Source organism: Anas acuta, chromosome 17, assembly GCF_963932015.1.
Source record: "Anas acuta chromosome 17, bAnaAcu1.1, whole genome shotgun sequence".
Classification (NCBI taxonomy): Eukaryota; Metazoa; Chordata; class Aves; order Anseriformes; family Anatidae; genus Anas; species Anas acuta.
In genome coordinates this window covers 2,981,504-2,994,885 of record NC_088995.1, presented here as the reverse complement: position 1 = coordinate 2,994,885, position 13,382 = coordinate 2,981,504, and the positions used below count along the sequence as shown (strand labels likewise).

Genomic DNA, 13,382 nt, shown 5'->3' with positions numbered 1-13,382 from the left:
GAAGTTCCATGCAGTCTGTACAACACACTGCAATGTAAGAAGCTCCATCTAATATTTGTTGACCTTCTTTTAGCTTCCAGGTGTAAATTATTGCTGGATTTAATTTCCTGGAAACCTCCATTCTCATTGTATGCAGGGAGCAACCACAGTATGTGCAGTAAGAGGGCAGGCTTAATCCATGCTTACTTACCGTGTGCCTTATCTCTGACCAATAGTCACCCCCAACTTAATTAACCAGCGTTGTGTTTGGATATTCAATATTTATGCATCAGTGAAGCAATAACACTGCAACCCGCTCTATTTGTTGAATGCCTTTTATAAAACCTCGATGTACCCATAGGGATTGTTTCAAAGATAAATTGCATTAGCACTGTGTATTTGCAGGTAAAGCTGGCTCTGATGCAGCTGCTGTAGCAAAGAAAAATTCCCTTATTATTAAACCCCAATATCCATGCCTTTCCAGGGAGAATACAATGCTGTAAGCATCACTGAGCCTGCTGTGAACAGTTCATCTGATTCTAATGGAATTACAGGCTGAATATCTAGTAAGTAAGGAGAAGATTTCCATTAAAGCTAATAGTGTTGTTTTGTTTTGCTGAGGAAACATATTTTTTTTCCTTCAGAAAGTATAATTTTTCTTTGGAAAGTTTTAACTTTGCATTAAAAAGGTGTTTTGTTTGTTTGTTTGTTTGTTTGTTTGTTTGTTTAGTGAAAGCCATGATGTTCCAGATTTTCTTCAACATACAATATTAATATGTAAGTCTTTTGTGTTGTTGACACTGAGTATTTTTCGTAGGGAAAATGTTTTTTTATTCCCCTGTGGTATATACGCTTGTATCACCAAAAGTTCAATTTTTGTTTAAAGCCAAATTTATCAGAATAAATAGGGCCTATCACCACTGACTGGGTTATTCATTAACTGAGGTGACCCTGGATTTGTTCTCACATATAAAAACAAAAATTAGTGCTCCAGTGATAAATCTGCTTCCTGCGTATTTGAGAGGGTCTCATTGCAACCAATTCCAACCAATTCCAGCAGCCGGAACACTGAGGTTACACCAAACAAGCAGACGAAACAGCTTTGACCACAAGTGGCCAGGGCACCGAACCAGAAACACACACTTTCTCATCCCTCACCACGCTCTAAGCCTGATAGGTTTTCCCATGTGTTTTCAGTCACGCCTCTTTACATTTTTGAAAGCAACACTGAATAGTGAAAAATAACTTGATTTCCTCTGGGTGTTCAAGAAAAAGTTTCTTGTTATTTCTCTAGTTGTATAATTAGCGTTCCAGTTACAGCACAACGTAGGCACTTGTAAAAGGCTAAAAATTTATACAGGACAGGCACACAAAAAAGTTGCCCTAAAATGCTGTCCACTGCTTTATAACTAAGATAACCTAATCTTTGTTTGCATGCATGTATGCATGTGCACACCGTGTTTCTACTTAGGACTGCTTCTCCTGGTATTTCTCTCTTCGTGATTGTCAAAAGCTGTCAGGATAACAGAAAATCTCACATTTGGTCTTGTTGCCTCCATGAGCTCAGTGAAGGTAGCTGCGATGCTTTTTATAGTTTGAAACTCCCTGTTAGAATTTAATTTAAAATTTCAGAAAAATGGCTTCACATTCGTATCATATTTGTTTATCAGTACCTGTTATGACCTTTCCTTTACATATTTCAATAAATTAATACATTGCAAATGTACAAATGTTTTACTTCTGAGTTACTTTTTAGGGAGTGGCAGAGGTCAGACGAGGATACTCAGAGCTGGGACGCTGACAACTGCACTGGTAAGCATCAGGCTAGGATGAGGGTTAGGGCTTCTGAACATGAAGGGTCAGGAGAGGACTCAGGCAGGTTTCTTGTAGAGCATCGAGCTGGGGATCCTGGGCATACCAGAGACAGGGACCAGATTCCTGGTTTTGCTTCTGCTTCATTCTGTACCATGGTTTGTTCACCTAGAAAATAATAGCAACTTGTTTGTCTGGCTGTGTGGTCAACAGACTTTAGTAAAGGTTGTTTGTAAATTATCTTGAGATTCTGTGATGAAAATTGCTGTACCAAACTTTATTTTAACCTGATTTGTGCATGTGCTAATATAGTCATACTTGTATACATACAGGTTCACAGGATCGATTAACAGTTAGTTCTCTTAAGCTGTCTGCAGCTACTGTACATGACAATGCCATAAAATCAGGGAACTACATATTCTAGAGTTAGCTCTTGAAACATCAGTCATAATGAGTGGAAAATGGAGCTATAAAAATATGTATTGACATTGGAGCGTGACCAAATGAGTTTAAACAATATACCCGAGCAGTAGATTTACATCTGCATTTGCATATACCACGTATGCCAAATAGATCCCAGCTTTAGTTTCCATATTATATTTTGCATTTGACCATTAGATGACACAGGGATAAATTATTATTTAAGACAGTAAATATTATAGAGGCTAAATGACAATACCATACTCTGTCAATTCTGTTTCTATTCACAGCAATGAAACTGCATTATCATTGCAACAAGCTAATTTCATTTTGTTACAGATTGCAGTGTGCCTGTAACAGACACTAATACAAATTAATTAAAGTATATTGATTTTAACAAAAATTAAGTGCAAACTATTTAAAACTTCCTAAGTGATTAAATATAATAAAAGTTTGCAGACACAATTGCACAGCTGGCAGACCAAAGTCAGAAGAAAACAATCACCCCACTCTAGATGTACAGAGAACCTGGCTCCTAACCTTGGCTTTTAAACTTGAAGCTTGACAAACAATATTTCTCCTGTGATCGGGACAGGTGGCAGTCCCATCACAGAGCACTTGCCAGCATTACCACTCTCCTCATTTAGACTTTACATCAAGTGTGTGCGAGCCCTGGCTTGAAATCAGATTCTTCTCTATAAGCAAAGACAAAGGGTAACACTTATTTATTAACGCTAGTTTTAAGAAACAAAGGTATTCCATAAAGGACCAGTGCCCATTTTGATTACACAATATTTTAAAGGGACATGTGATACACTAGAGGACTATTTATATGTACATTTGAAAGTAACTGTTGATTACCGAAAATAAATGTTATCCTAAACAGATAGACACTGCTAGCAAGGTACAGAAAAACAATTTTACAACAGCATAAAATAATAACACTGTTTTGTTTGTGGCTACACAAAAGGATTGAAGAGTATAATTTTACTCTCTTAGACCAAATGAAGTCCTAAATTGGAAAAGCAGCTCCATCCAAGGTCGCCTCTGTTGTTTCCAAAAATATCTTGAAACAAACGCAAGAGGGGCACTTTGTTGGGTGTTATCTAGACATATATAGTTTCAATCAAATTCTTCAAGAAGTGTCAGAATAAAAGTCGAACATTTGTTTGACACTGCCAAGTCCCTAGCAAGTGAATCCCTTCAAAAGTTGAAAATAACTTTGATAACAGAATTAAGTATTTTAGGATGTTTTCTTTACACTTGAAAAAAAAAAAAACATATATTTGGGGTGGAATTGTAAGCACTTTTTAGAAATTTTGTTAAATGATTGTATAATTCTTTCCGCTGCACTGAGCGAAGTGTTACAGGGTTGTGTTAATGATCCTAGGAAAATATTTATAGTGCTTTTTCCAGGATAAGAGTTCTCTCTTCCCCTCTCGTTATATTTTATGATCAAGCTTCACTTCACGCAATTAAATCAACAAGCAGAAAAGAATCTTTAGTGTATAGAAATTTTAAAGCAATGCATTTCACATACAAATGGTTGAAGTACAGTGTTGTAAATACAAAAGGAATAGTAGGCACATCGGTAACAACCCACTACGAAGTATGCCACATTCCATCTCTTTGTTAGAAGGATTCAGGTTTTCTTCTCATTTGTAGCTGTGGGATCTGTTTTCCTAAGGAGATTTGAGATGACTTTGTCATTGCTCATGAGATAATAAATTCCCAATTTTCGTTGCTGTCCTCTGAACATTAACTGCATCTCTCACTGTTTCCTGACTCACTCATGCAGATACCTGAGCACTCTAATCAGCCTACATAAAATGAAAATGAAGTAGAGAAATCCTTTAGGACAAAAGATGCTGTATAAATGTAAAAGTATTAGTGGAACAGGTTGTCTGTGGGTGACTTTCAGTGTTCTGATACAGTTCTGTTTTCTTTTAAATATGCTGTGAAAACATGGCAAGCTTTAAAACATGGAAAAAGGGAGGTGGGTATGATGTTTTATATATACTCTAAAAAAATCAGTTTCTGAATGTTGCAGTCCACAGGATGCTGTCTCAGAGAAATGCATCATTTAAATGCTAGTTAATACGCAAAATGCATCATTTTCACATGATTTTTAATTTTTAGATCTTCAATTTTTAGAATTCCAAATTAATCAACCCTTTTTGCTTCTGCTAATTCATCACTAATGGCTCTAAGATTTATGTGCTAACTCCAAAGAAATGCCTAAACACTGTTACTTGCCAGAAAATGCTGCAATAATGTAAACCAAATAAACTGCTTTATTCTTCCCATTTTATAACCTTAGAGTTTCAACATATTTAAAAAACAGTAATCTGTTAAAAAATTGCATTCAGATTTATTTTAATTAGAGAAAAATCTCAATCATGATTTTTTCAGCATGAACCAGTTGTAAAATATATAATAAAGACATTGTGAGATTATTTCTTTTATTATTTCCCTTACATGGTTATTCTTTGTATAAGATGTATGCCTTTATAGTTTTGTCGTTGTTTCCTACATGCCAGGCATATTTTCTATTCCATTAGAAGGAAAAGAAGTAGGGAGAGAGAAGAGAATTTATCTTTGAAAATTGGTAAGATCTCATTTTCCATACTCCTATCAACTGCATTTTTTCCGGTATTAGCAAAATGTGCAGGATTTGGCTTTATCCTGTTTCAGAAGTAGACCTAATTAAGTGCTTATTGTATAAATGAGTGTTTTTAAGACCTGAGCAGTTGCAATAAAATTTAGAAGCTTAAAAATGAAATGTTATTCTGTAATGACAGACTGAACTGAAACGGTGCAATAGGCATTGGCTTGTGCAGATCCTCTTGCAGAAAAAGTACTCTAGTTCTTGGCATTCAGCAAATGCCAGTTGTGTGCATCCCAGTTTGCAAAAACACACTTTTCTCAAAACTATGAGAAATGGAGATTTTTAAAAAAGGTAAAAATATACTTCTTATTTTTATAATAAATAAAAATAATACTGTTAAACACAAGGTAATGCATAAGGCTGCATTTTAAACACTATAAGTACTCCAGCACTAGATTTGTGCAAGACAGCCTCTCATACATGTCTAATAAAAATCAAATTGTATTGCTAACTACTTGTGGATTTTGGTTGTGCTGAGAAAAACTTGCACAAACAATTTTTGTTATAAATTAGAATGTGTCTAATGGAACATTGATTTGTGTTAGATGAAAGTCATTACTTTAAAGATAATTATAGTTCTTTTTTTCCTCTGTCTCATAAATCTGATGCTGGCCCTTTTAATTCCTACTTGTTCTGTCAGGAGGAAGAATACAGAGCTAAATCCAGCAGACCTTATTTTGGCAAAACTCCCACTGAAGTCAGTAAGGGTTTTGTGAGAGTAAGGACTGCATGATTTGTCTCACAGTTCCTGCTGATTATTTGGAGTATGATTGCTAACACCAGAGCTCCTCACCGAGTTTGACGTTACCGCGGCACCGTGGCTGACAGCGTGTTTTTTTTTGTTACAATCGTGAAAATCAGTGTAATGCGACTGTGAAAAATACTCTTTTCACCCAATGACCTTGGAATAAGATGGGCTGCCTTGGGGTTTTGGAGACTGTTGCTGTGGAACTAACGCTAAAGAAAGAGAGACACTGAGAATGTGGAGAACCCCTTTTAAATTCATACTGAAGATTTAAAGAACTCTTTAAACAAGCTGAAAGTAGGTCAAATTCTGATTGCTAAAAAACAATTAATCAATTGGGTGTTGTCAAGACAGGTAGTACCTTGTGACAAAATGTTGATTCATGAAGTATTTCCTCACTGGAACCCTGACACGTCCCTGAAAAAAAAAATCTGTTCCCATTACCGATTGTGATAGGGAGCTGAAGAGTTAACAGCATTCCTTCAGCAGGAGACCTAGCGCTACAAAAGATAATGTAGGGCAAACGTTGAGAATGAGTTCTTTGTCTTTTTCACTTAAATCTGAGCAAATCCAGGCAGGGCCAATGAGAGAAAGCAGATCTCTAAGCATCCGTGCTGTCCTCATCCACAACCAAGACGACGGCGTTCCAGTTTCCCACACCACCGCGGCCATGTGTCACGACCTTTCTCCCAAGGTGACACCTTTCAGGCGACAGCACTTCAGCCTCTGCGGCCTCCCAGCCGTGTCTGCCTGCCTTCTCGTGGCCACTGACTCCAGGCTCACCAGACACTGCCAGAGTGGTGATTTAGGAACTGGAGCGATACTGCCAAGTTGCTCGGCTTGGAGCACTTGCTGAGGACAGCCACTGGGTATAACAGAGAATTTTCAGTCGCTGTTGATTTGGGCCAGACAAGAAACAGTGATCTAAGGAAAAAAGGCTCTCGACTTCATTTCCAGCTCCTGAACCAGCAAGTCATTTGGAGAACAGTTTTTCATGCTCATCATAAGGCCATTTTCTAGGCTCTGAATTGTTCTAAATGCTTCTGCCGTATTGTGTTTTGTAACAGTGATCACCATCACAGCTGTAGGAAAGCCTTATCAAGAAAGCTCTGGAAATCACTATATTTAAACATAATAAAACACAATAGCAGCACCTAACTGTGATGTCTGTAGGCAACTATACATGGCTTCACTCGTAGTAATACCTATGCGAATAAAGGTGTACAAGTAAGTATTCATAGATTTGGGTTACTTAAGGAAGCCTAAGAACATTTACTTTACTTACTATAGCTCATATGGAGGTAAAATGGTACTGTGAATACAAACAAAATAATCTGATCTCCAGATGATAAAATGGCTGGTTAAATAATATGGTGAATGTGATGTTTTCTCATGCCTGTTTCTGATGCCTGTAACTATTTCATTTCTTAGCACTATGTGCAAATCTCCTGTGGCTCTAGGGACAGTTGACGTCAACGTGACTAACTAATGCAAAGCTGCACAACACTACAGGAGTTTTTATAGCTGGAATACTTTCTCATCCAGTTCTGGATAAAGATAAGGAGAAGCCTTTTGAAGCAAAGTAAGCTGCTGCTCGTAAGTGACTGCTCTGATCGGTGTTCCAAATGGAAGAAATTTGGTAAGTGCTGAGACCCCAAGTTTAACTGTGCACATTTTTTATTTATTTCAGCCTTCACAGGGGAAAGGCAGGTATTTTTTCTCTATGGTATGTTTAATCTTATTAATTAACCAGCTAGACTATTAATAATAACAACAGAAAAAAAAAAACACAGAAGTAAGCTTTTTGTTGCAAGTTAGGAAGTAAAGATACAATTGCAAAACTCAAAGATTTTTGAATGCTCCCATCAAATCCCAAACTATGTGGAAAAGCCAGTGAACAGAATCCATTAAATTTGCATTTATTAAATGTCCACTTATATAAAAGCTAAAAATAGCTTGAGTTTTTCCAATTTTCTTTTCATAACAGTTATTATGATTTTCTGCTTCGTCTCAGAAAGTAATTTTGCTGCTGCTGTAGTGTATAATCTGTGTGCCCTTTCTTGGTGCAGTACAAATGACAGAGCACTAATCAGATCAGAGCAACAATCACGTCATCGTTGAGTAACTAGCAATAAACTGTTTTTACAAGGAAGAAAGATGAACTATTTTTAGGGTAACTCTGAACTGAAAAACAGAAAATGATTATACTGTCTTACTCTGCATCATTGCTATGAATTTCAAAAGCATTACTTTTTCCTGGGCAGCAGACTAATCCACATAATAAATCTCTGTATAAATGGTCTAGTCAAATAGAGCTTTTAGGATTTTGGTAAAAGTTTTGAATTGAAATGTATGATATCCCCTTTCCCTCCCCCTTTTTCTGCTGGCTTTGAACCACAGGCAGTCCTTCCGCACTGCATCCTAAGTAACCTAGATGCCCGTTTTTGGTGATTATCCCAAGTTTTCAGCACATCTTATGTCTAGATGTCTATGTTATCTTACTATTGGGGGCATTTATTCAGCAAACCCTCATTTGGAAGTCCAGGTACATGACTCCCATAACCTTCAGACCTATAGGCTCTACAATGCAATGCAGGTGATGTATGGTAACGATGGTGATGGTGGTACATGATGGTAATGATGCTACAGAGCTAGCAAGAAGAAAATTTACAGATGGCTCTAGAGATGGCTGTGCCCACACTGTGTAGTCTGCACATGCCTTTTTCCTGAGCTTCTCCCCTTCTGGTTGATACGTTTTCCCTTCAGCGCCTTACTCCAGCCTGTTCTCTTGCTGCCATTGTGGAAGCAGCCTCTGGTGGCAACGCATCGCCTTCCCCTCACTGCAGCTAACTCTACCTGTGTCTGTGTCCTACACAGCGGCCTTCCCTTCATGCTCCGTGAAAATGTGCGTAGGGGAGAATGTGCTGCTTCTCCTTGTCATGGGAAAGATTAGCGTGCAGCTGTTGAGAAAGACTATCTTCAGCTATTCAGCAGTGTGGGAGGGCTTACATGAGGATGTCCTGAGCATCTGTGGACGTGCTCCTTAGGCATTGGTGGGGTTTTGAACCTTCTGGGGGGCATCTGAAATAAATGTCATTAAATGACCCTGAGCTTTTCAAACCTCTTTTTCCTGTAACCCAGCAAGAAACTTGGCACAAAGCATTTACCTTCTATTACTTCTTTCACCTACAAAATGTGAAAAATAAAACCATGCAGCCAAAATGGAGTCATCATATTTTATTTTAGTTCTGTTATCAAATATATTTAATGTAAAGGCAAACTAGGAACTGTACAGTTACCAGACTCTCTCTTGATAGAGAAAACAGCAGCAGATTTCATAGGTATGTATCAGAGAAAACCAAGTAATTTTTTGTGTCCAAACTACATCTGAAAGAACTATCAGTGATAAAGTCCATTCTACTTCAGGCAGGAAATAGGAAAATAAAAAGAGAAGAAAAAAACCTATCTAGAAATTCACTAAGCCAAGAGACTAAAGAAGAACAGCAGGAGCTCTCGTCACCCAGACTTATCTCTCTGCTTCTAGTCTTTGATTGTGACTAAGAGGCGCTCATCAGAAATGATGAAGCGTGAGGGACAGTTTCAAGCCTCATCTGCATTCCTTTTACCCTGGGTCAGCCATGGGTCTCACGATGCAATTTTAAGGGCAGTGGCAGTTGCCTGTGGCTCACAGGTTAAAACCAGAGTATGAGGGAGCCTTGCATATCTACCTGTTTGGCGTAGCTGGACGTATACAGAAACCACTGTGCCATATTTACATCCATCAGTAAGCCCTCCTTTCCCTGGGATGTCCCTCTTTGGCTAGTGCAACCATTTGGAATCACACTGCACACATGAAACAGCAAGATGCCCTCAGTGGAGAAAGCCTTTAGGGGACCACAGCTGGCACTTTCAGGTGGACAACTAAGAAAAATGAGAAAAAGGTATATGTGCAAGAAAAATGCATTTGTTAAAACCAACAAAAGACAATGGAAAAAAAATTCAGAATCCAAGTAATTGTTCTCAGAACCTACTCCTGACGCTGTAGCAATGAACTGTCTCCTGGAAGCACAATCAGTTTAATTCAACCATGCAAGGAAAGTATGACTAGGAGTGTGCAGGCAAGGTCTGTGCAGCTCAGAGTGAAAATGGCTCCATTCTTGCCAGTCACACTAGATGAATAAAGACAATAGGGAAGGAGAGGGCCAAGCCAGGAGGTCCACAATTATACAATATCAAGTCCCAGACCTTGCAAAAATGTAATCTTAGAGATACAGAATAAGGAGCAGAGCAATTACATAAGTTTTCCGTGACCCTGGAAAAGGATTTTTTTTTCCCTTTGATCTCTCTGCAGATGCATGCCATTCCCAGACTCATAAAACAGATTTACGATGAGGTTCACCCTAGTGCAGATTTCATAACAGATCTTCCTAACCATGTTTTGTTGTCACTTAAACAATGGAGGAAAAGCTTCATCAAGTGCTCAGTTGCCCCCCTTGTTTATCCACCAAAACCAAATAAAATGCAACAATTTTTTATAGAAATGATGAAAGCAGCAATGTTGAGAAAGAGGTTACCTCTAAGAAGTCAATACAATGTCTTCCCACTTTATGCTGGTATAAAGAAGGCAGAATTCATAATACAAGCCTATCTTTACCTCCTTCCTGAATGACTTGACCAATGGCTGTTTGATTTTGTTGTTTTAGAAAACATTCTCTCTTACATTCCATTAACTGCTCAAAGTCCTGCCACATTTTAATTTGCTTCATATTTGGCCCATGACTTTCCCGTACAACTTTCTGCTTCTCTCGTAATTTCTGTTAAAAATACAAAAATATTAGATTACTGAAATGGTTTTATACCACAAAAATTGCTTACAAAGACAGCTTGGAATGACAAGGATTTTTATATGCTACTGAAATATTATTACCTTTTGTTCAAGTTAATAACACTCCTTGCAAGCAATAAATGAATCAGCACCTGGGACTTATCTATCTGCTTTGTATGGATTGACAATCCTTTCAGTGTCTTAAAACTGCCTAAATAATGGTCTCATATATTTGAGAAGTTATGGTAGAAATCTGAGTTTATTTCCATACAGAGCTCTTGCAGTGTCAAGTTGCAGCCTGCAATGCATTCATATTATCATATTATAGACGTGAAATTAATGTTTCACAGCAAAACCTGCTATTGATCATTAATAGTGGTGGCCCAAACCTGCAGAAATCACTCACAGACTGACTCATAAAAAGAAAACTAATAAAAGAAAGATGTTTAGCATGAATCGTAAGCCTAACTTCTTCCGCGCTGATCTGAGCTTCATGCAAGATTAAAAACGGACAACTGCTTTTGTTTAGCACTGCTACAACGATGATCCCTTGGCCTTTAATAACAGTGATAAAGCTGACAGGCTCAAAATTTATTGTCTTCAACGGGTTGCTTTATATACAACATAAAATTTGAGCTGGCACAGTTTGTTACGTCCATGTTTCAGTTTCTTATCCAAATGGTTTACAGGGAATGTGCTGTCACATTAAGCTGTTTGACTATCTTTTACAAGTGGCTCATGCTATACACTGCAGGAAATCAAGCCCTGAAGAGCGAGCCTGATCTCTTTTCAGGGTATTAATTACCATTGCCAGCAGTAATGGAATTTTCTTTGTAGGCTGCAATATGCTTTTTATAAAAGACTGACCACAACATTTGGTAGTAAGGCCCACAAAAATATGAACTGTGTGATGTTTTTACAGAGTAAAAACCTCATTCTTACCTTCCCCAGGTTTTCTTGCTCAAGGATCATTCGTGTATACTGCTCTCTAAAGGAAATATATGATAATTTTATTATGATTTTATTTGGTTCTAAATAATAGGACAGAATAATGATATAACCATGGAAAATTCTGAAGGTATTATGAGGTTCATGCATAGACAGTCAGAAGAGAAAGCATGAAGGAACCTTTTAGTCATTAGACAACATATTCTTGACATCAGGGATTGCTTTGATTCTCTCAGTTGTGCAGTTGGCAAAAGTGGTATTGGATAAAATCCCTTACGTTTTCAAAGCAGGCATAATTACTGCTGCTTCCAGCTTGAAGACAACAGCAAGATCGTTTAGATAAGACATACTTGATCCCTTTTTAATGATGTATTTATGCTAGTGGTATTCTAAGCTTAGCCCTTGGCCCTAATTTGTACAAACATCAGAGTTTACAAATCCACAGCCCTTAATTGCCATGAATGTAGGGATAGAATGAGTGGGAAAGTAGAGGAATGAAGAAGAGTAGTAGTTCAGTCCAGGTTTAACAAATCCAGTCACTGCAATAGAACCGCTGTGTGTCCCTCACCTTCCGAAGACAGCCGTCACATTTAGGTGCCTAGATATAGGTTTAGAAGTGTAACTGTTGACATTCGTTATTAAAAATCTTGGCTGTACACCTTTGTCTGTAACAAGTGGCTGGGTTGCCTTCTGACACAGGCAAACTTAATACATGAAACCTGACAATACAATATTGCAAACCATAATGGCATGATTCAGATACATTACTATGATTGTGTTTGTTTGTTTGTTTTTGAAATAGGACAATAACAATCTAAAAATAAATTACTGTATTTCATGTGTCATGGTACACTTAGAGATTGAGCGTTTGCTAGTGGAATAAAAAATAACCCAGTTCATCTAAAGAACTTTTCAAATTGCTCAGGATAGAAGAACTAAGCATAGAGAAATCCTAATTTCCAGAAAGAAATAGCAGCCTTTCTGCTATCAGTGTGAAGGTTTGCTACAGCATAGTGAGCAGCAGTGTAGAACCAATGCATCATGTTTCTTATATCCCTTCCTTCTATTTCTATGAGCTACTCCAGGATTTCAACTGGAGCACTTGGGCCCCAGGCCACCTGGTCCTGCCTGCCATACTCCCTGCAGAAGGGATGTGCAAGGAATGCAGCTGGATCATTTTATGATCTGTCACTCTCGGACAATTCGAGCCAGAACAAATCAGAGCAGTCTTGAGACTGCTCCAAGCGCTGTGCAGACACAGCTGATCCCTAGCAATCCTCACCAAATCAGAGCAACACTGAATCTTCTTATTTCCACTGGCGCACAGCGTATGTTCACACACATTTGGCCTCAAGAACACGTGCTTTTTTTTTTTCTTTAATAGAATTTTCAAAGTAATCATCAGAAAATAAGATGTCTTTCCTAGTAAGTTTTTCTTTACTATTTATAATGATGACTGGAAAGAATGCAACTTGATAACTTCATTAAAAAAAAAAAAAAAAACACACACAAACTTCTATTTTTAGAGAAGAAAATTAACTTTTCACATTCCTAAGAACTGACTCCACGGAACAGAGAGTTTATGTTCAAAAAAAAGAGTGTTGGAATTAAGACATTTTTTGCTCAATACGTTGTTAGGAAAGTGCTGTTCTATTTATGGTTCATTTTCACTCCGTTTACATTCCAGTGCCTGCTGAAAAATACGTTCACATTCTAAAATGATGTCTAGAAACATTTTGTTATCTTCTCATTTTTTGTAAAAATCTCTATATGGAACTTTGTTGTAATTAATTTAAACAGAACTGGTCTGCGACCTCTTACGGAAGGTCAGAAACGTGTGTAGTCACCGTGAGAGGGATAATTTCTCTAGCTTCTGTGCCCACAGTTAGCAAGTGAAGCAGGGACAGCAGAGATAATGCTCTGTTCACATTCTCCTCACCATACCTGGAATGACATAGCTGGACTCACCCTTAATTCCAGCATTT

General features: G+C 37.8%; 1 protein-coding gene and 1 long non-coding RNA gene across 2 annotated transcripts in view; one reads left to right on the top strand and one right to left on the bottom strand.

The window, feature by feature from the left end:
- The first annotated feature begins 71 nt into the window (after nt 1-71).
- Nucleotides 72-1,814, top strand: LOC137841500 (uncharacterized). The gene is made up of 3 exons (XR_011088638.1): nt 72-545; nt 710-756; nt 1,736-1,814. It is a non-coding gene; the product is annotated as an uncharacterized lncRNA (long non-coding RNA).
- A 7,032-nt stretch (nt 1,815-8,846) lies between these two features.
- IFT81 (intraflagellar transport 81) overlaps nt 8,847-13,382 on the bottom strand; it is a 42,476-nt gene continuing 37,940 nt past the window's right edge. Inside the window, exons 17-18 of the mRNA XM_068654438.1 lie at nt 11,392-11,437; nt 8,847-10,438 (exon numbers count right to left, since the gene is read on the bottom strand). Coding sequence (XP_068510539.1) covers nt 10,256-10,438; nt 11,392-11,437 — 229 coding nt within the window. The 3' untranslated portion in view covers nt 8,847-10,255. The remainder of the gene's footprint in view (nt 10,439-11,391; nt 11,438-13,382) is intronic.